General features: G+C 40.8%; 1 protein-coding gene across 2 annotated transcripts in view; it reads left to right on the top strand.

The window, feature by feature from the left end:
* The window catches only part of LOC103461926 (DNA (cytosine-5)-methyltransferase 3B-like), a 41820-nt gene extending 17390 nt beyond the window's left edge, over nt 1-24430 (top strand). The window contains exons 3-22 of one of the 2 annotated variants that reach the window (XM_081609431.1): nt 3022-3175; nt 5077-5162; nt 5253-5390; nt 8456-8602; nt 11314-11472; nt 11554-11661; nt 14955-15096; nt 15172-15294; nt 15371-15415; nt 15507-15586; nt 15692-15804; nt 16602-16785; nt 18040-18124; nt 18256-18401; nt 19497-19587; nt 19794-19942; nt 20902-20987; nt 21044-21131; nt 21211-21329; nt 22405-24430. In XM_081609431.1, coding sequence (XP_081465557.1) covers nt 3022-3175; nt 5077-5162; nt 5253-5390; nt 8456-8602; nt 11314-11472; nt 11554-11661; nt 14955-15096; nt 15172-15294; nt 15371-15415; nt 15507-15586; nt 15692-15804; nt 16602-16785; nt 18040-18124; nt 18256-18401; nt 19497-19587; nt 19794-19942; nt 20902-20987; nt 21044-21131; nt 21211-21329; nt 22405-22546 — 2385 coding nt within the window. In that variant the 3' untranslated portion in view covers nt 22547-24430. The remainder of the gene's footprint in view (nt 1-3021; nt 3176-5076; nt 5163-5252; nt 5391-8455; nt 8603-11313; nt 11473-11553; nt 11662-14954; nt 15097-15171; nt 15295-15370; nt 15416-15506; nt 15587-15691; nt 15805-16601; nt 16786-18039; nt 18125-18255; nt 18402-19496; nt 19588-19793; nt 19943-20901; nt 20988-21043; nt 21132-21210; nt 21330-22404) is intronic. The other variant, XM_081609432.1, reaches the window with a different exon arrangement.
* The last annotated feature ends 583 nt before the right edge of the window (nt 24431-25013 follow it).

Here is a 25013-nt window from a genome sequence, read left to right as displayed (position 1 = left end):
CTAGAGATAATACCATTAGCTTTGCAGGAGCTAACACCATTAGCTAGAGATAATACCATTAGCATTGCAGGAGCTAACACCATTAGCTAGAGATAATACCATTAGCATTGCAGGAGCTAACACCATTAGCTAGAGATAATACCATTAGCATTGCAGGAGCTAACACCATTAGCTAGAGATAATACCATTAGCATTGCAGGAGCTAACACCATTAGCTAGAGATAATACCATTAGCATTGCAGGAGCTAACACCATTAGCTAGAGATAATACCATTAGCATTGCAGGAGCTAACACCATTAGCTAGAGATAATACCATTAGCATTGCAGGAGCTAACACCATTAGCTAGAGATAATACCATTAGCTTTGCAGGAGCTAACACCATTAGCTAGAGATAATACCATTAGCATTGCAGGAGCTAACACCATTAGCTAGAGATAATACCATTAGCATTGCAGGAGCTAACACCATTAGCTAGAGATAATACCATTAGCATTGCAGGAGCTAACACCATTAGCTAGAGATAATACCATTAGCTTTGCAGGAGCTAACACCATTAGCTAGAGATAATACCATTAGCATTGCAGGAGCTAACACCATTAGCTAGAGATAATACCATTAGCTTTGCAGGAGCTAACACCATTAGCTAGAGATAATACCATTAGCTTTGCAGGAGCTAACACCATTAGCAGGAGCTAATAATGAGAAATCCAAACAAATTGGAAGATGATGAATGGATGTTTTCTTTAAATCCTTGTAACAAATCCTTCTAATGTGTTTGAGAAAATGTTTTGGTTGTGATGCTAACCATAAACAGCTAGAAACCCGAGAGCTTTGCCGCTACGCTCGCCTTTCCAGTTAGCATATCCAAGCAGCAGCAGCAGCACAAACAACAGGTTTTTTTTATCCGACTCGCTCCTCTTCCTCTCTCTGGTCCTCCTCATCTTCATCTCCTCTCGACATGGAAATGAAGAGGCGCTACCTTCTAATTTAAGGTTCAGATTAAAAATACAAATTGTTACTCAATACGCAATAATGCACTGAGTGTAAACAACATGGTGACAATATCTTAATTTACATTGATAAAAATAAAACAAGCCGTTCTTTTTCAATAAATGTTTCCCAAATAAAGTTTATTTTTATAGCTAATCATGGATCCTTTCAGACCGAGAAATGCCCACAAACAAAACCACTTCTTTATAAAAGTGCTAATTAATTTAGTTTGTCGTTTCTGTTTGCTACGTTAGTGGAAAACGTTCCTAATCTTTTCCCATTAGCATTTTAAAAGCCATGATAAGTTAGTTTTTACCAGAAAAACTAATGCCTGGATTGGGGTTATGTGAGTTCAGGTTTTACGGACTCAACAGAAATGCGTAACCCCTCCCTGAAAAGAAGAGAGGCGATGAAGAAAAGAGCGTTGAGGTTTTGATGAGTGCTTTCACAACTTCTTCTCTATAAACAGGCACAATTTAAATAAGCAGCTCGCTCCCTGAGGCAGCTGCCGGGTAACTTCAGCGTTTGCTGTTTGTGTTGAGTCAGGCGGACTCAGTCTGCGCCTTTTATCATTTCATCTAAATGTCTAAACGTCAGGAGCAACAAAACGCTCCGAGCAGAACCACAAAGCTGAAGCTGGTGTCTCTTTGTGACAGTTTTTAAGGATCACAGACTGAATTTCATTCCATTTGGGTAAAAATGTAAAATACTTGTCCAAACTGAGCTTGATTCTTCTGTGCTTTTGGTGAAAATCTGAGATTTTATGGCGTTTTTGCTCCATTTTTGTATCAAAGTGTGGCATCCATCTTGTAGAGACATCTTTTATATTTCTACACTGTAAAAACACAAAATATCACCAAGTACTTTTAGTGTTTCTAATGCAAATATCTTATTACACTATCTTATTTCAGGTGTGCTAAGATATTTACACTAGAAACTAATTAAAATTACTTGATAAGACTTTTTGTGTTTTTATAGTGTTCCAGCTGTGCATATTGAGCAGCTGATTTTTTATTTTATTTTTTCTGGTAAAGCAGCTCAGTCTCAGTCAGACCGGCTCAGAATGGACCTTTTTACTATCACTATCATTTTATATTGAAGAATTTCTTAAGGACTTGAATTTAATGTGAGAATCATGATTATGTGCTAAAACCCTCAAAGCTAACAGCTATAACTGTTTTTTTGTTGTTTTTTTGCCATTTTCTTCCGCTGTTTGTTTCATGAGAGCATCAATGTTATGTTGATTTTGTGCTTATTAATAAGTGGTCACTGATTAGCTTAGCTACTGGTGCTATTAGCTAATCTTAGCTAATTTAAACACCTGCTGTACTGATGATCTGTCAGAGAGTTGGTGTTTAAGTTGCTTTTTTTTTAAATGAACTGAAACACAGAATTCCACAGCACAGCTACATGTTACAGTTGTCATAGTCAAGCTAGCATAGCTTCCTGTCTCTCGCTATTTTTGCTTAATTAAAACTTTTACCTGATCTTGTTATTTAGTTGATGTAGTGTTGACAATTAGTAGCAAAGAACTCAGTCCCCTATTTTAATATGATCAGGCATACATTTCAGATTTAGTGCGTTAAGTTGGACAAGTTGACAGCTAAGAGGAAGTTTTAGTTTGCCAATACTTCTCATCAGTAGCATTTTGAAACTTTGCTGCTGATCTGATTTTTATCTGCATGTTTTGAGTCGTTGTTCTGCTGGAAGGTAAAACCCATAAAAATGTAACAAACGTTGCCATTTTGGTCCCCAATCAAACTGGATTATCATTTTTTAAAACAGTCTTAGCTTAATGTTCTGATGTGGTTTCTATTACAGAAATATATTTTTACTATTACAGAATGTATTCAATAAACATTTTTAAAGGTGTTTTGATGAATTTTTATCATCATCTGAGAGCTTTGCTACATTGTTGACGTAAAAGTCATGTTGACAGCCTGCTCCGTAGCGCCCTCTCAGGTGTGGTGGGGTCACTGCGGCATCCAGCTCGTAAACGCCAGAACTGATCAGAGTATTTCGTCCTCAGGCAGCAGTGAATGGAGACACGCCCCTTATTGCCGAGGGCCTGTCAGAGAACGACAGCGGCGTTGAGTTGACCAATGGCAACAGCCCGCTGACTGCAGCGGAGCCGCCCTCGCCCTTCTGCCCCAAACAGAGCGGGGGCGCCACTTCGCCGCAAGGTACTTGCCCCCGTACATCCACAGTTTTACACACTCTCAAAACTCACAATAAACATTTATAAACTGAACCAACAGAGGCCATGTGTTGCTACTTCTTGGTTTTTAGGTCATTATTGTGTTAAAATTGATGGATTATGACCAAAACACGACAATGTGTAGTAACTTCACTGTCATGCCAACGTCAGTGGAGGTTTAAAAATCACAGCAAGTGTTTAAAATGTGGACATCTGGAGCCACTTTGGGTTTTATAGCAATGCAGTAAAAGCAGAAAGTAATTAAATAAAACACAAGAGGTATTAAACTGAGGATTAGGGAAGCCAGACGAGGAGAAGGTTTGGACTTTGGTATCTCCAGAAGCGCACTGCTAGCCAGTTTTATCCATTTCAAAACCAGTTTGGACTCATTTTTGGATCATGCTGGAGGAAGTAGGAGACTTGAGGCAGAGAAACGGTGCAATCCATTTCTCTGGGTGTTTATTCACCAACATTTAACACACAGACAACCTGCTTACAGCAGCCTGGAGTCCCAGCAACAACCACCAATGTGGCCAACATGCAGCTGGCTGCTCCAATTAACAAACCCACCAAAAACAGGGTAAAACAAAAGACGTACACGCAAACAAACTTTGACAAAATAACCAAATCTTCATAATAATACTCATTACCAAATACTATTCAGTTTCAGCATCTCTAATAACACATTTCTATAAATTTTAGTATAAATCCAACATTAAATTTATACAGTGCGTAGCTCTTCCATTTGCTTTGGTCTCTTCTGGAACCTTTAAAAGGTGCTCAGGCCTCCGGGGAATGTTTGAGCCTGAACACCCTGCAGAGGTCAGAGGTCAGAGGTGAGCCACACCCACACAAAGCCTTCAAACAGTCGCAATACTTATATCATCCATTTGTTTGTTGTATTTTAACAGGACACCATCAGTTCCGTTTTTATTGTGCATGAAAACGCACAATAAAAAACTTAAATCTGTTTGTATCTTTTATCATTTAACACACATTTCAAGTGTAGTGCAGCCAAGTAATGCAGAGCTTCATTACAGACCATTTCTCCCAGAGTTTCAACCCTCTGACCAAACCGAAATGTTCAGGAGACACCAGGTCTAACCTGCATATTGGCTAAATCAGTTCAGCTAATATGCTAATTCGCTAATATGCATCACAGTCTTCAAATAAATTTCACAATAAATTCTGCTGGATGATAAATTGTCCCAGAATTATTCGATAAACGATAATATTGTTGTTCTGAGACCATTTTCAACTAATATAACGGTAAAGGCAAAGCAAGAACACGTTTTCAAAGATCTATAAACTTTAAAATCTAACATTTAACGGACTTGAATGGGATTTAAAAAGAGAAACTAGATGTCACTTTGGAAAGGCCTGATGTCACTTTGTATGGTTGGTTTGATTCTTTTTTGCTTGTTTTGCCATTTTTTTTTTGTTTTTGTTTGTTTTTATTGGGTTTTTGTGTCTGAATGTTTGCTGTTGTATTTGCTTTTATTCATGAGGACTGAGTTCTTCGTGTATCAGTCTGTCATCCTACTGAAGTTTTTTTTTCATTTAAAATGGGAGACATTTTAAATGACCAAAATAAATAAAATTACTCTGGAAACATAATTATCCTTTAAGTAAAGAGTTGAAACCAGACTGAAGACTTTTATCATCCAGTTTTTGGTAGAAACAGTAAATTACTGAGTTTCTTTTAATTTATTATGTGATTAATTGGTTTATTTCTTATTGAGACATTCCTAGACTTCAGTGTAGGAAATGTTCACTAGACCAGGACGAAGTCTTGAAGGTATTCCTTGTTGTTGCACCATCTGTTTGACCTTCTGCTGCTATCTCCGTCTCCCCCGTCTCTCTTTCTGCTCCCACATCCTTCGCCAGATGGTAACCAGCGAATGAGAGGAAGCAGGAAGAGGAGCAGGAAGAGGCCCGAGGAGGAGGAACCGGACTGGGACTCCTACAGCCACGTAACGCTCCGAGCACATGGAGGGCTCACTTTGTTTGAGCCAACAGATGGAGGAAGCTTCACTTGTATGTTTGTTTGTTTGTTTATCCAGAAGAAGCCGTCAGGAACGTCTCAGTTGGGCTTGAGGCAGAGACCGAGACCGAGAACCATCTACCAGGCCGGCCCGGCGGCGAACCCGCAGACCAAGCACCGCAGGCAGAACCGCAAACAGGAGCAAAGCACGGTCATGGTAAACGCCACGGACGGTCCTGCATTAGCATCGCTATCGGCACATCGCTATCGGCGCATCGCTATCGGCACATCGCTATCGGCGCATCGCTATCGGCACATCGCTATCGGCACATCGCTATCATTGGCACATCGCTATCGGCGCATCGCTATCATTGGCACATCGCTATCGGCACATCGCTATCATTGGCACATCGCTATCGGCACATCGCTATCATTGGCGCATCGCTATCATTGGCGCATCGCTATCATTGGCACATCGCTATCGGCACATCGCTATCGGCACATCGCTATCGGCACATCGCTATCGGCGCATCGCTATCGGCACATCGCTATCATTGGCACATCGCTATCGGCGCATCGCTATCATTGGCACATCGCTATCGGCGCATCGCTATCATTGGCACATCGCTATCGGCACATCGCTATCATTGGCACATCGCTATCGGCACATCGCTATCATTGGCGCATCGCTATCATTGGCGCATCGCTATCATTGGCACATCGCTATCGGCGCATCGCTATCATTGGCACATCGCTATCGGCACATCGCTATCGGCACATCGCTATCATTGGCACATCGCTATCGGCACATCGCTATCATTGGCACATCGCTATCATTGGCACATCGCTATCATTGGCCCATCGCTATCGGCACATCGCTATCGGCGCATTGTATTGGCGCATCGCTATCGGCGCATCGCTATCGGCCCATCGCTATCGGCGCATCGCTATCGGCGCATCGCTATCGGCGCATCGCTATCATTGGCACATCGCTATCATTGGCACATCGCTATCGGCCCATCGCTATCGGCACATCGCTATCGGCACATCTCATCGGCCTGATGTGTAAAACTGGGTTAAAAACCGATGTTTACACTGCAAAAACATGAAAACATACCAAGTATTTTTGGCCCAGTTTCCAGTACAAATATCTTGGCACACTTGAAAAAAGACAAAACTAAATTACAAGTAACTTTTCAGCAAGATACAGGATCTGGTTTTATGTTAGCAATCCCTTAATATTGATGAAAATGAAAATTATTATTATTATTATTATTAGAGAAATAAAATTAGGGAAGGATCATTCTTATAACTAAAATGTTATTTCACTTAAAACATGGGGAAAAAAATCATCTCTTGTTAGAAATGAAAAGTCTGTTGGTACCTTTTTAAAAAGTCACTGTTCAAGAATTACTGACTTAAAACAAGTTTACTGAAAAGTTACTTGTAAGTTTTGTATTATTTAAAATGTAAAAATAAATTTGTACTGGAAACTAGACCAAAAAATACTTGGTTAGATCAAGTTATTTTCTCCAGAAACTTATTAGTGTATCAAGTTCTGCTCTGCTGCTCTTGAGGTCGGCGGTTACCATAGCAACCAGTAACCGACAGCTCCCCCCCCCCCTTTTCCTGTTGCCGTCGGTAACCGGGGGGGTCAGAAGCTTCTGGACTGATGTTAGCCACCGACTCTGATTTTCTCCTTTTCATTAGAAGAAATATGAAATATGAGGTAGTACTAATACTATTTCACTTATAATATATATATATATATAAGGGACGGTGAGGTTCATGGCTGGTGAGGCTCTGACTTACGATTATAGACACCATCCATGTTATTGGACCTACGGAAATTTCGCGGATGCGCACAACGCTGGGGGGCAAAAAGACTTAATCTTTTACGTGTCATCCATGGCCGCGTTAACTCAGTGAAACTTAGAAATGTAGGGATTCATTTCATGCTATGATCCACAGCAAAGTGATCTGTATTCGCCAAGCTACGCGCAGACTCGTTGCCATAGCAACTGACAACAATGCCACTTCCTGTTTTAGGATTTAACACCAAAAAACATTCAAGAATTTTTCACACAGACCAGAATATTTAGTTTGTTGTAGTACGTTTTAGGCTTGATGTTTTATTAATAATTTAATTGCTGTGGTAGATTAAGCTACCGTTTCTTACTTTACTAAATTATTTAGACATAAACTGTAGCCCACAAAACGCACATTTAATTAAAAAACTAAACAAAAGCATCTTATTGCTGTCTTACCTTTACTTATCAATTAAATCCATGCACCGCTAATTCTGCACAATAGTATCCGTTCATCCAAAGCCAAGTTTATCCTCTGCATGTCTTTTCTACTCCGTTTGGGAATCATCAAACTGTCTGGAAGTAAAACTTTCAGCTCCGGTGTTGGTAATTTCACCTTTAATTATTATCTCCTGCTTCAATTGAAAATCCACTTTATAAAACTGTTTAAGTGTAGAAATATAGTCTTTCATGTTGACGTCGGAAGAGAGGAGAAACAAATATATCGCTGTACTTTACTTATTTACTGTGTGGCTAGCTACATGGCTAGCTCACTGTGTCTTACTCTGCAGTTGTGCAGTCACAATATCTGGGATCATGAGCGCCCCCAGCGGTGAGGCGAGAGAACTGCCTGCTTCACCTCGAGTCTGTTCCCGTTTCTGATCGCTCCTCCTCACACAAAACATGATACACACACAGTTAGTGACAAAAACACTGTACATTATAGACATAAGCGAAATTATGGAAAATCAGTCCATATATTAAATGTTTCTTAGCCATTTTATTGCCGGTGTACAGACAGGACGAACATGCTGTCATATAATGGCAGCCAGTGCAGTTAGCCAGAGGTTGAGTAATCCCAGGTGAGGCTCATCTCGCTGCTGCCTCACCGGCTTCACTTCTGAGTATTTTAATGGGAAAATGCGACAATCCAGCGATTTTGAAGAAAAAATAATCAGAACTGGTTGAGCTAAGTAAACAATAGATACTTTATAGAACAAAACCACAGGGTGAAAATAGCAATATAAATGATTTTATTATTACATATTATTTTCCATGATGACGGCTCTGCCTCCCCTGACCGCACGTCACTGGTATATGTATATAAATAATTCCTAAATAAATAATGTAATATAATAATAATTTAATAAATAATATATATATTTACATATATATTTTTATTATTTTTTTATGTACATAAAAGGCTGTAGACTTATGGTAGTGTTTTATCTGATCTTGTGTTTTCCGCATGCAGTACGCCGCTAGTCCTCGCCGAGCCGCCGGCGTCGTTGCCAGGGAGACGCCAGAGGAGCCACGTTTGGAGCTGATGGAGCAAGACTCCAAAGACTCGGCCCAGAGCAGCAGCACCACGTCCAGCTCCGAAGTCCAGCCAGAATACAACGTGGGTCAAACTGTGTTCCTCCCCCCAGTTCAGGCCGCATTCATCACGTTTTATCCACAACCCGCTGGAGCCTCTTTAGACTTTAAAACAGTTCATCTCCTTCAGCTGGTTTCCAAAAACACTCAGTTTGTCGTTTACCTTTCCTGAAAACTGTCTATTTTCATCCCCTTTCTGTCTATTTTCAGCCCCTTTCTGTCTATTTTCAGCCCCTTTCTGTCTATTTTCAGCCCCTTTCTGTCTATTTTCAGCCCCTTTCTGTCTATTTTCAGCCCCTTTCTGTCTATGGTCAGCCCCTTTCTGTCTATGGTCAGCCCCTTTCTGTCTATTGTCAGCCCCTTTCTGTCTATTTCCAGCCCCTTTCTGTCTATTTTCAGCCCCTTTCTGTCTATTTTCAGCCCCTTTCTGTCTATTTTCAGCCCCTTTCTGTCTATGGTCAGCCCCTTTCTGTCTATGGTCAGCCCCTTTCTGTCTATTGTCAGCCCCTTTCTGTCTATTTCCAGCCCCTTTCTGCTTTCAGTTTTAGTCAATACACTACAAAATCTTACCAAGTAGTTTTGGTCTAGTGTCTGGTGCAAATATGTTGGTTCACTTGAAATAACACAAAAATAAGTTACAAGTAACTTTTCAGCAAGAAATAGGAGCTGGTTTTACATAAATAATTCCTTGACATTGATGAAGAAATGGATAAATGTTCCCGTGTCATAATCTGCCATTAAAACAAAAATATTTTCCTACATATTGGTTGAAACTGTTACTGTTTCATGGCAGCATGATATTAGACTGATAATCAGTTTAAAAAAACTGAGCTTTGATTGGAAACAGCCAATCAGAGCCAGGAGGCGGGTCTTAGCGCTGTCAATCATCATGCTGTGAATGCTATTGTAGCTAGCATAGACACAGAAGACAGTGGATAAACTATTTTTCTGTAGTGGTGAGTTGTTTCTCCACCATTAAGACATTTAGTAGCAAGTACATGAGGATGATTAGCAGCGCTAAGCCCCCTCCTCCTGGCTCTAATTTGTTGTTTTTGGTCATTTGGAGGATATTGATCTTTTCACAGGTCTCATTACCTGTTGTCAGTTTTAACAAACATGTAAAGAAACATCTTATAAAAGTTGCTGCAGCTTCAACAGATGAAATGATGAGAAAATCCCAGTTTATTTTTTTAGGAATTGTTTCTTCCTGCAGCATTTAGCGCTAGCATGCTAATAAAAATGGATCCGGGCAGGTCTGCAGGCCGCCATGTTCCCTGGATGCTCTCTGCGGTTGTTTTCACACAAAGTTCTGGCTGAACTCAGCAAAACATCTGCTTGTTAAGTCAGACTGCGACACGCTGCCAAATCGTTTTCTTTGGAAACACTTTAATGACCTCAGTGATTTAAAAAAAATGCTATAAAAAACACGTTAGCTTGCTTTTTTTCCCCCACTTCCTGTTGGTGACTATATTAAAAAGTACGTTTAAAGCAGAATTTGAAGAAGCTGCAGCCCAAAATGCAAAATTAAATCTGTTTTTGCTGAATCTGCTGCGTCATAGTCGTAGTGCTGAGTCGCTGTTTGCTTTCCGTTTCGCCTTTTAACACACAGGCAGGAATTAAAGACTCAAACTAACAGTTTATTTGGAAAACTAAAACTTTTCATCCCAAGATTCCTGAATGGTTTTAGGTCGGAAACCCTTCACACAGAAATATGATTGCGGTCGCATTTAATTAGTAGCATGAACACAAAAAAAAGAAAAAGAAAAAATCTGATTACAGCAAACGAGCAAAAAAAGAATCAAGAGTGTCGAGGCCTTTTGTTTGAACGCAAATAAGACTCAAAAACCAACAAAATGGAAGAATAAACTAAAAAGATAAACATAAATGAACTTAACATGTACGGCAACACCTTTCGACCAACAATGAGCACAGAAAAATTAACTTGTATGGCAAGACTTACAGAACATAAATGAACAAAAAAGAATGGATCACAGTATGAACACAAGCAAAACCAAAATCCAAAAGGAAATGTATTTAATTTATTTAGCAAAATCAATATTTAATACCGATTTTAAATACTAGATATATTCGTCTGAAACTTTCCACTGACCTGAAGGACTTTTCTTGTAATGTTCCTGTTTTAAACAAACTAATAAACTATTGATTAAAAGATGGATCCCTACTTTTGTGTGCTAAATATAGATTTAGTTCACTTTGGTTTAATTTACGTCTCGTTTTATTTTGTTAAATTAAATAGTTAGGAATATTTTTTTCCATTCCAGAATAAAGATAAAATTATTTCTACATCTGTTTCTTCTACAAGCTGCATTTCCATTGATGATATAATTGCACAATTTGATATTTTTGAGATAAATTTGCTTAATTGAAACACACAATTTAGAAAAAGACTAGTTTTTTTATTTAAAAATAAAAGTTTGTTGCTAGGATTTGGCAGTGTGTCTTTTTAGCTGTATCAAAATTGGTTTATTTGGAAAAAACTGCAATGGAAACACTTTTTTCACATCACGAGTCACATGATCAACAACCGGACGTAGCCACTGGCGAAAACAGCAAAGAAGACGACAACAGGAAGTAGCTGGAGGATCATGACGTGGCGTGTTTTTTAATAGCTTGTCATGTGATTGGGATTCTTATTTTAATGGAAACGCCTCAAATGTGAAATGGTGTTTTTTCGACATCATGGATGCTAACTGTCTCTTCCTGTTCTGTCTGCAGGATAATAAAGGTTTTGGAGTCGGCGAGCTGGTCTGGGGGAAGATCAAGGGTTTCTCCTGGTGGCCAGGCATCGTGGTGACGTGGCGCGCCACGGGCAAACGGCAGGCCAGCCACGGCATGAGGTGGCTGCAGTGGTTCGGAGACGGAAAGTTCTCCGAGGTGAAAGCCGTCTTGAAGAAAAGAGCAGGAAAAGCTGTTTATCCTGGGTTTTGAACCTTTCCATGTGATTTCTGTGTCCAGGTTTCAGCAGACAAGCTGGACTCTCTCATGGCCTTCCCCAAGTTCTTCAGCCAGGCTTCGTACACCAAGCTGGCCTCCTACCGAAAGGCCATCTTTCAGGCAGTCGAGGTACAAGTTTAACGCAGCTGATTGCCCGAGTAGTTAGACCCAAGACTAATGAGCTAGCATCATTAATTAGAGACAACATCATTAGTTAGAGCTAATACCATCTGCTAGAGCTAACATCAATAGCAAAAGCTAACACGGGAGCTAGCATCATTAATTAGAGACAACATCATTAGTTAGAGCTAATACCATCTGCTAGAGCTAACATCATTAGCAAAAGCTAACACAGGAGCTAGCATCATTAATTAGAGACATCATTAGTTAGAGCTAATACCATCTGCTAGAGCTAACATCATTAGCAAAAGCTAATACGGGAGCTAGCATCATTAGAGGAAACATCATTAGTTAGAGCTAATATCATCTGTTAGAGCTAACATCATTAGCAAAAGCTAAAGAAAGCTAGCATCATTAATTAGAGGAAACGAATTAGTTAGAGCTAACACCATCTGTTAGAGCTAACATCATTAGCAAAAGCTAAAGAAAGCTAGCATCATTAATTAGAGGAAACTAATTGGTTAGAGCTAACACCATCTGTTAGAGCTAACATAATTAGCAAAAGCTAACACAGGAGCTAGCATCATTAATTAGAGGAAACTAATTAGTTAGAGCTATCGCCGTAAGAGCTAGCACAATGAGCAAGAACCAACATTAGTTAGAGCTAATAAAATTAGCAGGAGCTAATGCCATTAGTCAGACCCAATACCTTCACTTAGAGCTAGCACCGTTAGCAAGAGCTAGAATTATTGTTTAGAGCTAATGTCACCGATTGAAGTTAACACTGTAATTTAGAGCTAGCACCTTTAGCAGGCGCTAACGCAAAATCAAAACAAATTGAAAGATAATGAATGAATGTTTTAAAGTGGCATCTTGTAACACGTCGTTCTAACATATTTATGAAAATGTTTAGAACCTGATGATAACCGTAAACGGCCGAATCTCTCTCTCATTTCTGCATTTTTACATGGAGCAAAACTTACTGTCCTGCCTGGACTTCGCTAAGTTAGTCGATTTCAGTAAGTGTTAAGTCCAATAAACCCCTGCAGCCGTTTTCGGACAGATGTTTCATCAGATTCGGTTCCTGAGAAGTGCAGATGCCGGATTATGTAAACTACCGGAGCTGCTCTGAGCGTTTCCACCGTTACAAACAGAAGCTGGTCAACCGTCTGTTCACACCTCCATACAGAATAATGTCTCCAGCAGGTCCAGAAACTGTTTGCACATTATTATTTACAAATCAACTGCTTTCACACTGGATGGATTTGTTTTGATCCTGAATATCATGTCTTGCAGTTTTCCATTAAATGTTCCGCCTGGTTCTTTCTGACTGCAGAAACGGAAATTTGAGTTCCTTCACCAGCGACTTCAGCTGAAGAAAATCCGTGAAAGATTAATATTTTCTCACTTCTTAAAGCTTTGCAGCGAGGTTTCGTTAGCCAGTCAGAACTTGAGCTTCAGGTCAAACTCAGCTGGTTTAGCATTTATGCTAGCTGGCGACGTCTCTGTTTACATTCTGTAAATCTATAAAGTGTGAAGCAGATAAGGAACCAGATGCGTCTGGCATGAAACACACTCTGAGAGGAAACTACCTGGAGCTTCCCAGCAGTGTGTGTGTGTGTGTGTGTGTGTGTGTGTGTGTGTGTGTGTGTGTGTGTGTGTGTGTGTGTGTGTGTGTGTGTGATCTAACAAAGGACGCAGGTTTCTGTTACACATTGATAAAAACAGAACCACTTCCTGGTTGTTTCTGCTGATCCGTAAAGTTAAAATGTGGTTTAAAATTCACTCAAATTCATTTTTCTGTTTAAAATTTAACAGGCATGAAAAAACGGTTTAGCTCAGCGTTTCCCCCCCTCTGGGCCCCAGCCCCCCTGCTCTGCATGTTTTAGATGAGCCTCTGTTCAAATGACCATCAGGTGCTGCAGACGCCTGTTAATCACCCAGAGATATAATCCAGGTGTGGCAGAAGGGAAACACCTGAAACATGCAGGTCAGGGAGGCCTGAGGACAGAGAAACAGATTCAGAGGTAAAACAAATAATATGTTTTTAAACTTTTATTTCAGGCCCAAAAACATGAACTAACTTTATATCAGCCAGTCAGATGCACTCGAGTACCTTCTGCCTGTAGGAGTATTTCTGCTCTTGGTAGATTTTTCTCTACTCATTGAATGAAAACCAAACACGTTTTAACCAAAACGGACTCAGACCTGCAGTTTCTGTTAGTTTCATCAGATTTTTATTGAAAAAAAAATTATTTTTTTAATTAAATGATTTATTGTCATTTTCATCCTTAAAATTCCAAAATTTCCACACAACTTTATAGTTGGGTCCATCTGATGACGTAATGTTTAAATATTAAATGATGATTTGATCAGTTACTCAGTATTTTAGTAAAAGTACGTTGTAGTACTGCTACTTCGGTATAATTTTGTGTTTATTTGGAGGTTTTTCTGTGTCCTGATTGATTCCAGCTGCGTCCCGTTTTTACCCTCCCTGTGTTTCCAGTCGCTGCACAGTGGCGCAGTTAGTAGAGCTGTTGCCTTGCAGTAAGAAGGTTCTGGGTTCGATTCCCGGTCTTTCTGCATGGAGTCTCCATGTTCTCCCTGTGCATGGTGGGTTTTCTCCGGGTACTCCGGTTTCCTCCCACAGTCCAAAAACATGACTGTTAGGTTAATTGGCCTCTCCAAATTGCCCCTAGGTGTGAATGTGTGTGTGTGTGCATGGTTGTGTGTCTCTGTGTTGCCCTGCGACAGACTGGCGACCTGTCCAGGTGACCCCGCCTCTCGCCCGAAACGTTAGCTGGAGAGGCAGCAGCACCTCCTGACCCACTGAGGGACAAGGGTGTTAGAAAATGGATGTATGGATGGATGGATGGTCTTTCCAGTCGAACTGAGTCCTGGTCGTCAGTCTTTTCTACCGGTTTAATCTTTAGTTCTCGGCCTGAACTGGACAGTTTTTGAGCTGCTTTCTGTTAAACTCATCATCATCATCATCATCACCTCTCAGTCTGGGTCCTGCCTGCGTTTGATACTCACCACCTCAAACCACTTCATGACCATTTTTTGTTTAATCATCAGAGAGGATTTTATTGAAGTGTTTATATTTTTAATAAGCAAAAAAACATCAATACGATTTAATTATCAAAGCTTTTATATTGTATCTGTTTCACCTCGTCTGTTTTTGCGACTCTAAATGATCTGGATTGTGTTTTCCTCGGTGGGCCTGGACGCCTCGCAGCGTGTGGTCAGATTTGCTCAAACGGGTGAATTTGAGGTTTTGTGACGTTCTGTCGCTGTCTCAGATGGCCAGCGTCAGGGCGGAGAAGACGTTTCCCCCCTGCGAGACGGACAATCCCGAGGACCAGATCAAGCCCATGCTGGACTGGGCCAACGGCGGCTTCCAGCCCAAAGGAGGGGAAGGACTCAAACCGACACGCAGCGCCGGTGAGCTAAAGACGACCTGAGTTCAGTCGCGTACAGGACAGGAGTGTGAGCGTCTGTGTGTGTGTGTGTCTGCAGGCAGTAACCCGCTGGACCACCAGATCCTCAACGTTTCTCTGCCGGAGTATTTTCCCAGCGCGAAGCGACCCAAAGTCGGCCCCTGCAAGGCCAAGGCTGCGCCGGAGGAGCCCTGTAGCAGAGGTAGGGCTCACCTGTGCGACGGCCGTCATTAAAAATACCGTCACTCACGTTGTGTCAACGTTTTCCTTTCTGCCAGAACAAATGGTGAATGAAGTACAGAAAAAGAACCGAAGTATAGAAGGTACAGTCTGGGTATCCAACGTCGCTGCAGCGCACAAATACTCCGGTCTGCGTTTTGATTTGACTCGCCTCTGTTTTTTCCGATTCGTCAGAGTTTTGCCTCTCGTGTGGAAAGACGAGAGCAGCAACCTTCCACCCGCTGTTTGAAGGAGGCTTGTGCCAAACGTGTAAGGTGAGGTCCGGTCCAGATCGGATCTTTGAGCCAGAGGATGATGGCGGTGGTGAAACGCTGTGTGTGTGTGTGTGTGTGTGTGTGTGTGTGTGTGTGTGTGTGTAGGATGTGTACCTAGAGATCTCCTACATGTACGACGACGATGGCTACCAGTCCTACTGCACGGTCTGCTGTGGAGGCCGAGAAGTCCTGCTCTGCGGAAACGCCAACTGCTGCAGGTCCGTTCCGGAAAAACGTTCAGGAATTCAGCTGCAAGAAAGACAGAAAAACTCAAAACAAGCACACAAAAAACATGGAGTCATTTCTTTCTGGAGTTTTTACCCATCAGGACCTGCAAAACGGTCAGATCGTTTCCAAAAATTATTTAAAGCCGAGTTTAAAGCTGCTGTTTGCAACTTTATTTAAAAAAGTGTTTCTTACATATTTATTTAAAATGTCAACGTAATGCGAGACAGAATCTGTGAAAAAAATCTTTCATCCTTGAGCTCCAACCAAAAACAATCAATCAGAGCCAGGAGGGGAGGGGCTTAGCGCCGTCACTCATCCTCATGAACGCGCTGCCAAATGTGCAAATGTCAGAGAAACAACTTACCGCTACAGGAAACTTTTGTCTACTGTCATTGGTGGCTAAGCTAACTAGCCTGAAGAAATCTGGCTCAGTTTCGATATATTCAGGATCTATAGTTTAACTGATATTCTGTGACCGAAGCCCTGCTGTGGTCAATTAGGCAAAGTTAGCAAAACTCGGCAACTATAAAACAGAAATCAGGAGCATCACTTCCATACTGCTAGTTTTTTTTTTACCCTGTTAACGTTTATCTACTGTGTTGTTACTGACACATGGTCGGAGTTAGCATTAGCTTCCTCTAAATGCTGTCGGTACAGCTCTTTAGCTTTAGCAGAACTGTCATTTCACTGGTTTATGGTTAGCGCTCCACTAGCTAACTGTGTTCAGCTCTTTCTCCCACAGTCGGATGTGCTGTAATGCTAGCGCCTCGTTGTGTCGTCCCACCAGGTGTTTCTGCGTGGACTGCCTGGACATCCTGGTGGACCCTGGGGCGTCCAACAACGCCCGGTACCAGGACCCCTGGCGCTGCTACATGTGCCAGCCGCTGCTGCAGTACGGCGTCCTGAAACGGCGCCACGACTGGAGCCTGAAGCTGCAGGAGTTCTTCGCCAACGATAAAGGACAGGAGTTCGTGAGTCTAACCGCTCGGTTTGGCCTCCAGATGGGCGACGCCATCTTTGTTTTGGTCAGAATGTTACATTTACCTTCAAGGTTTTAAAGAAGGCAAAGTTCTGGAACATGAAGTTATCCATCCATCCCTACATCCAACTATCCATCCATCCATCCATCCCTACATCCAACCGCCCAACTATCCATCCCTACATCCAATCAGCCATCCACCCTACATCCAACCGCCCAACTATCCATCCCTACATCCAACCGCCCAACTATCCATCCCTACATCCATCCATCCATCCATCTGCTGGTGGCCGTCCATCCCATCCCTACATCCAACCGCCCAACTATCCATCCATCCATCCCTACATCCAACTGCCCAACCATCCATCCATCCCTACATCCAACCGCCCAACCATCCATCCATCCCTACATCCAACCGCCCAACTATCCATTCATCCATCCATCCATCCATCCCTACATCCAACCGCCCAACTATCCATCCATCCCTACATCCAACCGCCCAACTATCCATCCCTACATCCAATCAGCCATCCACCCTACATCCAACCGCCCAACTATCCATCCATCCATCCATCCCTACATCCAACCGCCCAACTATCCATTCATCCATCCCTACATCCAACCGCCCAACTATCCATCCCTACATCCAACCGCCCAACTATCCATCCCTACATCCATCCATCCATCCATCTGCTGGTGGCCGTCCATCCCTACATCCAACCGCCCAACTATCCATCCATCCCTACATCCAACCGCCCAACTATCCATTCATCCATCCATCCATCCATCCCTACATCCAACCGCCCAACCATCCATCCATCCCTACATCCAACCGCCCAACTATCCATCCATCCCTACATCCAACCGCCCAACTATCCATCCGTCCCTATATCCAACCGCCCAACCATCCATCCCTACATCCATCCATCCATCCCTACATCCAACCGCCCAACTATCCATCCATCCCTACATCCAACCGCCCAACCATCCATCCATCCCTACATCCAACCGCCCAACTATCCATCCGTCCCTATATCCAACCGCCCAACCATCCATCCATCTGCTGGTGGCCGTCCATCCCTACATCCAACCGCCCAACTATCCATCCATCCCTACATCCAACCGCCCAACTATCCATCCCTACATCCATCCATCCATCCTCCGTCCGTCCATCCATCCGCTGGTGGCCATCCATCCATCCGTACATCCACCCACTCACTTTCAGTGTTTTCTTCTTCTTCTGCAGGAAAAACCAAAGATTTACCCAGCAGTCCCTGCTGAGCAGCGCAGACCAATCAGAGTCCTCTCCCTGTTTGACGGCATTGCTACTGGTGAGGAACCACAAAGCCTCTTTACACCAACATTACATCTCCTGTATAAAATCTCTCCTTGTTGGGGAAACTGAGGAACTGACGTCATGAAACCTTTATTTCTGATTTGATGTTTGTGTTTCCGGCTCCAGGCTACCTGGTTCTGAGGGATCTGGGCTTTAAAGTGGACCAGTACGTGGCGTCGGAGGTGTGTGAGGACTCGATCTCGGTGGGCGTGGTCAGACATGAAGGAAAGATCCAGTACGTCCACGATGTCAGGAACATCTCCAGGAAAAACGTAAGAAACGGCGAAAAATGTAAGAGACGGCGGTTCAGAGACGGGTTGGACCGGAGCGGCCATATTTAACGGTTCCCTGGACAGATCTGCTTCTTTTCTTCAAGACACGAGCAGAAACGTTTGAGGAACGATTGTGATTAATCGATTGCTGAAATAATCATTAGCTACTTTAGATATTGATTACTTGCTTATTGGAGTGTACAGATTCAGAATTGGGCCATTTACAGAAAAAAAACACTGTCAGAACAATAATTAAGCCAAACTGCAGAAAATCAAAGCATTGCGAGTTGAGGGCTGTTTATGGCCAACATCACCACCAGGGGGCCCCCAAGAGCATCATTTAACTTTATTGTGCAGTAATATTTACACATTTTGCTCATTGTTCCCAATTTTAAAAACAAAAGATATTAAACTTGCTACCATGTTGTCTGTAGAATCAGTGTTTTAAATGGTTAAATTAATATGCTACACTTAAATACCACTCTGCATTTCAAGATGGAAATTAGCTTTTATTTTGATAGTCCACTTATGGACTATAAGGACTAGCTAGATGCTAAACATTAACATCTTGCTAGCTCTTAGCTAATATTTAAATATTAAGTATTGATTAATGTTTAGCTTTTATAGATAACATTTAGCTAGTGTAGCTAAAATATTTTATCTAGAGCTAAATATTTTGCTTGCTAATTTAATATTTAGTTTGAAACGGTGACAATTAGAAATAATTAATAACATGGTAAAAATATCACCGTTTTAGTTTGACAGTTTTAAAGTAGCATTTTGACATAATCCTCTTAAAGTAGTATTTTCATTTGTTTTTACTGTATTTCTTGATTCTATGCATGAAATTGTATAAATGTTTGTATTTTATACTGTTTGTTTTATGGAACTATGGATGGAAAGGAGCATTTTGATTAATATGCAGTGTCCCATTTAAATAAAATCCATCAGTTAAAAACATGACGGTGATGAATTAACCCCATTTTTGTCTCATAAGGGGCTTAAAACCCGGAGTTGGTTTGACTTTGTACCCAAACGCCTGGCGCTCCCGGTGTAATTCCCTGAGTCTAACACCAGGTGGTGCTGTTGTCTCAGATTCAGGAGTGGGGGCCGTTTGACCTGGTGATCGGAGGAAGTCCCTGCAACGACCTGTCCATCGTGAACCCGGCCAGAAAAGGCCTGTTTGGTTGGTACTTTTGTGGATTCCTGTTCGTAACATCTTTGTAGTGTGTGAAAAGTATTTTTTTATGATAGTTTTAACTATTTGCAGCTCAAAATCTCTATAAAAAACACATTATCAATTACACACAGAGTCATCTGTGTTTTTAATGCTTAATGCCAGAAACGCATAGAGTTGTAACTAGACCCTGATGTGAGTGCGGTTTGCTTCAGGAGGAACAGGAAGGCTGTTTTTTGAGTTCTACCGCCTGCTGAGCGAGGCCAAGCCCAAAGAAGGAGAAGACCGTCCGTTCTTCTGGATGTTCGAGAACGTGGTGGCCATGGGCGTCAACGACAAGAGGGACATCTCCCGCTTCCTGGAGGTCAGCCGAACGCATCCGCACTCGCCTTGGACCGCAACTCTTTAAAATCAGGAGTTAAAGTCGTGGGAAAACTTAAGTTGTAGTTCTGTAATTGACTAATTTGTTGCAATTAATCAAAACCTTTATATAAAGACGACAAAATGAGCAACATTTTTAATAAAATGTTGGTTTTTTTGCAGTTATATTGTTGGATAAATAGAAATATGAGCTCAACAAGAGATTTTTAATCTTTTTAGTATGACAGAGTATTGGAGCCATACTAAGAAAAAAATAAAATGAAATCATAAAATTGCAAGAATAGTCATAAATTATAATTATTGATCCATTTACTTATTTTTTTCTTCTCTTGTAAAGATTTGTGTGTCCAAAAAGCTAAAAAAATGTGATGTATTATAAAATGATGAGAATAAATGACCATAAATATTAACACATCTCACCTGATGTGGGGTTGGCAACATTTTCCATTCAAAAACACACTTTTGCCTTCGATGCTACAAAATAAAACTCACCTGGAGATGAAAAAACGATTTTCTTACACACAAAATATTTTATTATGAGAGCTAACAAATTACTAAAGTTTATTCAATTTAGAGCAAAAATTAATTTAATACTAGAGGAACAAAGTAGAATGAGGCGCGTCTTTTCTATAAATAGTTAGCATAGCTTGAAGCTACTTTTAAAAGTCTGTTGATTTTAAAAACTGATTTTACGTAAGAACTTCTAGAAAACCTTCTAAAATGACCATTTATTGTTGCATTTATAATGAAAACATTTTCCTTTTGGTTTTGTTAGACCCCTGAGCTAGCTAATGTCAGCTAGCATTAGCTAGCTTCCAGCTAGCTTAAACTGGGCTGAATGAGTTTTCAAGTCAAGATTTATAGATTTCTGATGCCACTTTCCTTCTCTCCATGTGACGGACATATCCCAGCTGACCTCTGACCTCTGTGTGTGTTTCGCAGTGCAACCCTGTGATGATCGACGCCATCGAGGTCTCCGCCGCCCACCGCGCGCGCTACTTCTGGGGGAACCTGCCGGGGATGAACAGGTACGCAGGGAAAGGCCTCCTGTTGCTTCTCAGACTTACCTTTACGTTGATTGTAGTGGACCTGCGTATTTCAGGCCGCGCTGCGCCTCTGGGATGGACAAGCTGGAGCTGCAGGAGTGTCTGGACCACGGACGGGTCGCGAAGGTCAGACGTCGACACGTTAATCAGGATTTTCCCTGCAGAGTTTTCCACTGGGAGTTTTGACGGCTCGTGTTTCTGTCAGTTTGGGAAGGTGCGAACCATCACCACTCGCTCCAACTCCATCAAACAGGGGAAGGACCAGCACTTCCCGGTGCTGATGAACGGGAAGGAGGACGTGTTGTGGTGCACGGAGCTGGAGCGGTGAGCAGGACAGCCGCTACGGCAGGCCGTTTTGGCATAAAATCACTTCCAACGCTCACATTCCTCATATCTGGTTTACAACTAGACACATTAGAAATAAATGTAGTAGACGATAAGTTCTCCCTGAAATTATTGCTTAAAACTATGATATTGGCACCATTTTCAACTAATATCCAAAATGACGTGAAAGTTCACCTTCTCAAAGCTTAAAAAAAACTTGAATTTCTAATGAAATTCAAAACTTGAACATTTTAAAACTTAAACATTTTAAATATCCAAAGCAAACAATAATTAAAATGGGTAAGAAGTCTCAAGAGCCAAAATTACACTTTCAAAAACGATAATTATTCAGCATAGACAGGGAAAACAGGCAAAAGGGGCAGGTAGTGCAAACTAATTGTTGTATTCTGGATATTTGAAATGTTTCCTGGTTCCATCATTAAATGTTCATGAGAAATTCACGTTTTCTTGAGCTTTGAGAGGATGTACTTACATAAATATGTATTATATTAGATTAAAATGTTCTCAGAATGACAATATTATCGTTTAATGCAATAATTTCTGGGACAATTTATTGACTATGAAAATTTGTTTTGGTGACGGGCCTAACAAATTTATCTGGACAACAAATTGTCCCAGAAATTATTGCATTAAACGATAATATTGTCATTCTGAGAACATTTTCAGCTCAATTAGTGGTAATAATGCAAAAAGACATTCTTAAAGATTAATGAGCTTTTAACGCTGGAGCTGGAAAACATTTTAAATATCCTAAATAAATAAAACGACAAATAAAACGAATTATCTCTGCAAGCAAAATTATCTTTAAAAAATGGTGGAGATCAAAACATCTAAAGATTTTATCAGCCAGTTTGTGGAAGAAACAGAAAAACAAACTATAAAAATGATTGATATTGTTTTAATTGATCATGTGATAATTGATTTATTGCTCATTGTGACCGCCCTACTAATGAGTCTAATCATAAACCAATTTTTAGACATCTGGTGGAACTGATTTTATGCTAACACAGCCTGCCATATCGACTCCTAATGCTTTTTGCTGTTGTTTCGCCAGGATCTTTGGATTCCCGGTCCACTACACCGACGTGTCGAACATGGGCCGCGGCGCCCGGCAGCGGCTGCTGGGCCGGTCCTGGAGCGTGCCGGTCATCAGGCATCTGTTCGCGCCGCTCAAAGATTACTTCGCCTGCGAATAACCGCAGAAACCCGGAGGCGTCTCGCTCCGTCGGACACCTTCGCACGGAGAGAGTCGCTCTGATCCGAACCAGAGCTCCTGGAAGATGAGAGCGGCTCTTACTGGATGATTGGAAAAAAGAAAAAGCTGATCGGATCATCCGGAACCGGAGTTCTTTAAGCTCCCTGAAAACGGGTCCGTTTCCTGAGCCGCTCAGAAAATAACCAACCATAAGGCCGATAAGATCTAAACAAATCCACTTCATTCACATTTTAATTGGTAAAAACAAAACCGGCACTTTAAAAAAACTCGTTTATTTTCCTCATTTCCGTTTATTTTGACCAATAAACTGAAGTTTATTTATCAAACCTGATCAAGCAGAGTTGCTTTGCTGCAAAATCACAAAATCTTACCAGGTATTTTCATCTAGTTTCTACTGCAAATATCTTATTACACTAAAAAAAGACGACAAAACCAACTTTTCCAGAGATCGTTTCAAATTCATTAACATTGATAGTTTTTTTTTAAGCTAAATGCTGATTATTCATCAAAATCACCGACTTGAACCCTGATGTTGGCAAAAAGTTACTTCAAAGTTAGTTTTCTCTTATTTTAAGTGAAATACAATATATTTACAAAAGAAACTAAACAGAAATACTTGGAAAAAAACAAAATGAGGCCAGTAAAATCACACAATTCTTTCTTTTTTGGCGTTTTTATTTTGTAAAACATAAAATCTTAGCCAGTATTTTTCATCTAGTTTCTGTTGCAAATGTTTTAGTGGATCTGAAATAAGAGAAAAGTTACTGATATGTAACTTTTTAAGACTTAAATATTGATGAAAAGGTTACAGGTTAAATACGTTAAACGAGCTCCTATTTGATTCTATGAAAGTTAAATTATTTTTGTCTTTTTTTCAGTGTTCCAAGATATTTGCAATATAAATTAAACTAAAAATACTTTTAAGATTTTGTGTTTCCGCAGCTGAGTTCACTCTGGTGAAAATAAAAACGATAAATAAGTGCATAAACTTTAATTTATTGCTCAAAATGGATGAAAATTTTGCATTTGAATCTAATTTTATTTCATGTTCAAATCTTCCCTAAAAGTTTCCGGAACGTTCTGCTCCCGTTTTTGGATTTGGAAGCGAATCTTAAAGATTATTTGTAAAAGTTTTCAGCGTCTGATTCTGTCTGATCCGTGAAAGACGGAAAACGTGAACCGGTTTTGAACCAGGCGGCTCCCTGCGCGTTACTGAAACTTGTTCCGGCCGTTCGGGGAAATCTGCACATTTCTGAACACTTTGTACTGTATCCACCAGAAACCTCCGAGCTCTGCATGTTTTCCTGCCAGGTTGTGCTTGAAGTGACTTGAAATGTAAACTCTGTCACCCGATCAGGTGTTGAAATCTGCTCATGTACGGTTTCTTTCTACGTACTGTAAAAAAAAAAAAGGTTTACAAGACTTTGTTTAGCAGGAACGATTCCTGTCGGACGCCTTCATGAGAACAACTTTTTACCTTAGTTTTTATTTTTAGTTTTTTATTAAAACCGCTCATCTTCTGCTTTAAACTAACAAGTATTATTAGTTTGCTTTTGCTTTTAGAATATTATCCCATATCCAGCTCGATGTTTCTGAACGTTTTAGGAGTTTTATGTCGTGTGTGTGTTTGTATTTTTAGGCATGTAAACTGGACCATATCTGCAGAGTAGTTGTTTTTAGGACATTTTTGTTTAACAGTATATATATTTTTCATATTAATCTCACCTTTAAAACCATCTCGGATACAGAGATCGAGTTTTTTATATGGTTTTGCAACAGTTTAGAGAGAAAAACACTTGTACTACTAGTAGCTGCTTTTATAGTTTTTTACATAATAAAAAGCAGCGTTGCTGCACAAAACACACGGGTGTCCGTTCTCGTTCTTTCTGAGTGTTTTTGCTTTTCCACTCACTTTTATTCACTATTCAATAATTATTACGTTTAGCTTAAATTCTGTTTCACATCTTCTGATTTTAGTCGGCCATGAGTTCCTAATGTTGGCAAATTACGTTTCAATAAGGTTTTTAACTTGTATTTTATAATATAAAATACTACTTTAACTGTCAGCCATCTTGGTAGGCAGTTGCTATGGAGTTGCTATGACGATAAAAGGGAGCTCAGAATTGGCTCTTGTTTCGTTTCCAAGTTATAAATAATCAGTACATTACAACTATTAAGTCTTAAACCTTTTTTTTCCTAAAATACTTTCTTTTTGATGGTCTTGAAGCCGTGGTTCATCTGCTTTGCCTACCAAGATGGCGGTTGAGTGGCACGAATAATTTCTGGTTCAGACTTGTGGGAACCATGTGTAACTAAAAATATTAGATCTGAAAATTATGATTAAAAGACCTATTAGATTTAATTTTTCTTCTTTTTAATCTGCTGTTCCAACTTTCTGAGGCCTCTCTACCGCCCCCTGGTGGCCCTCTGGAGGGCCACTGCCCCCA

This window comes from Poecilia reticulata, chromosome 7 (assembly GCF_904066995.2).
Source record: "Poecilia reticulata chromosome 7, P_reticulata-male-v2, whole genome shotgun sequence".
In the NCBI taxonomy this organism is placed as follows: Eukaryota; Metazoa; Chordata; class Actinopteri; order Cyprinodontiformes; family Poeciliidae; genus Poecilia; species Poecilia reticulata.
Note: the sequence above shows the minus strand (reverse complement) of the source record. Positions and strands in the feature narration are given on the sequence as shown.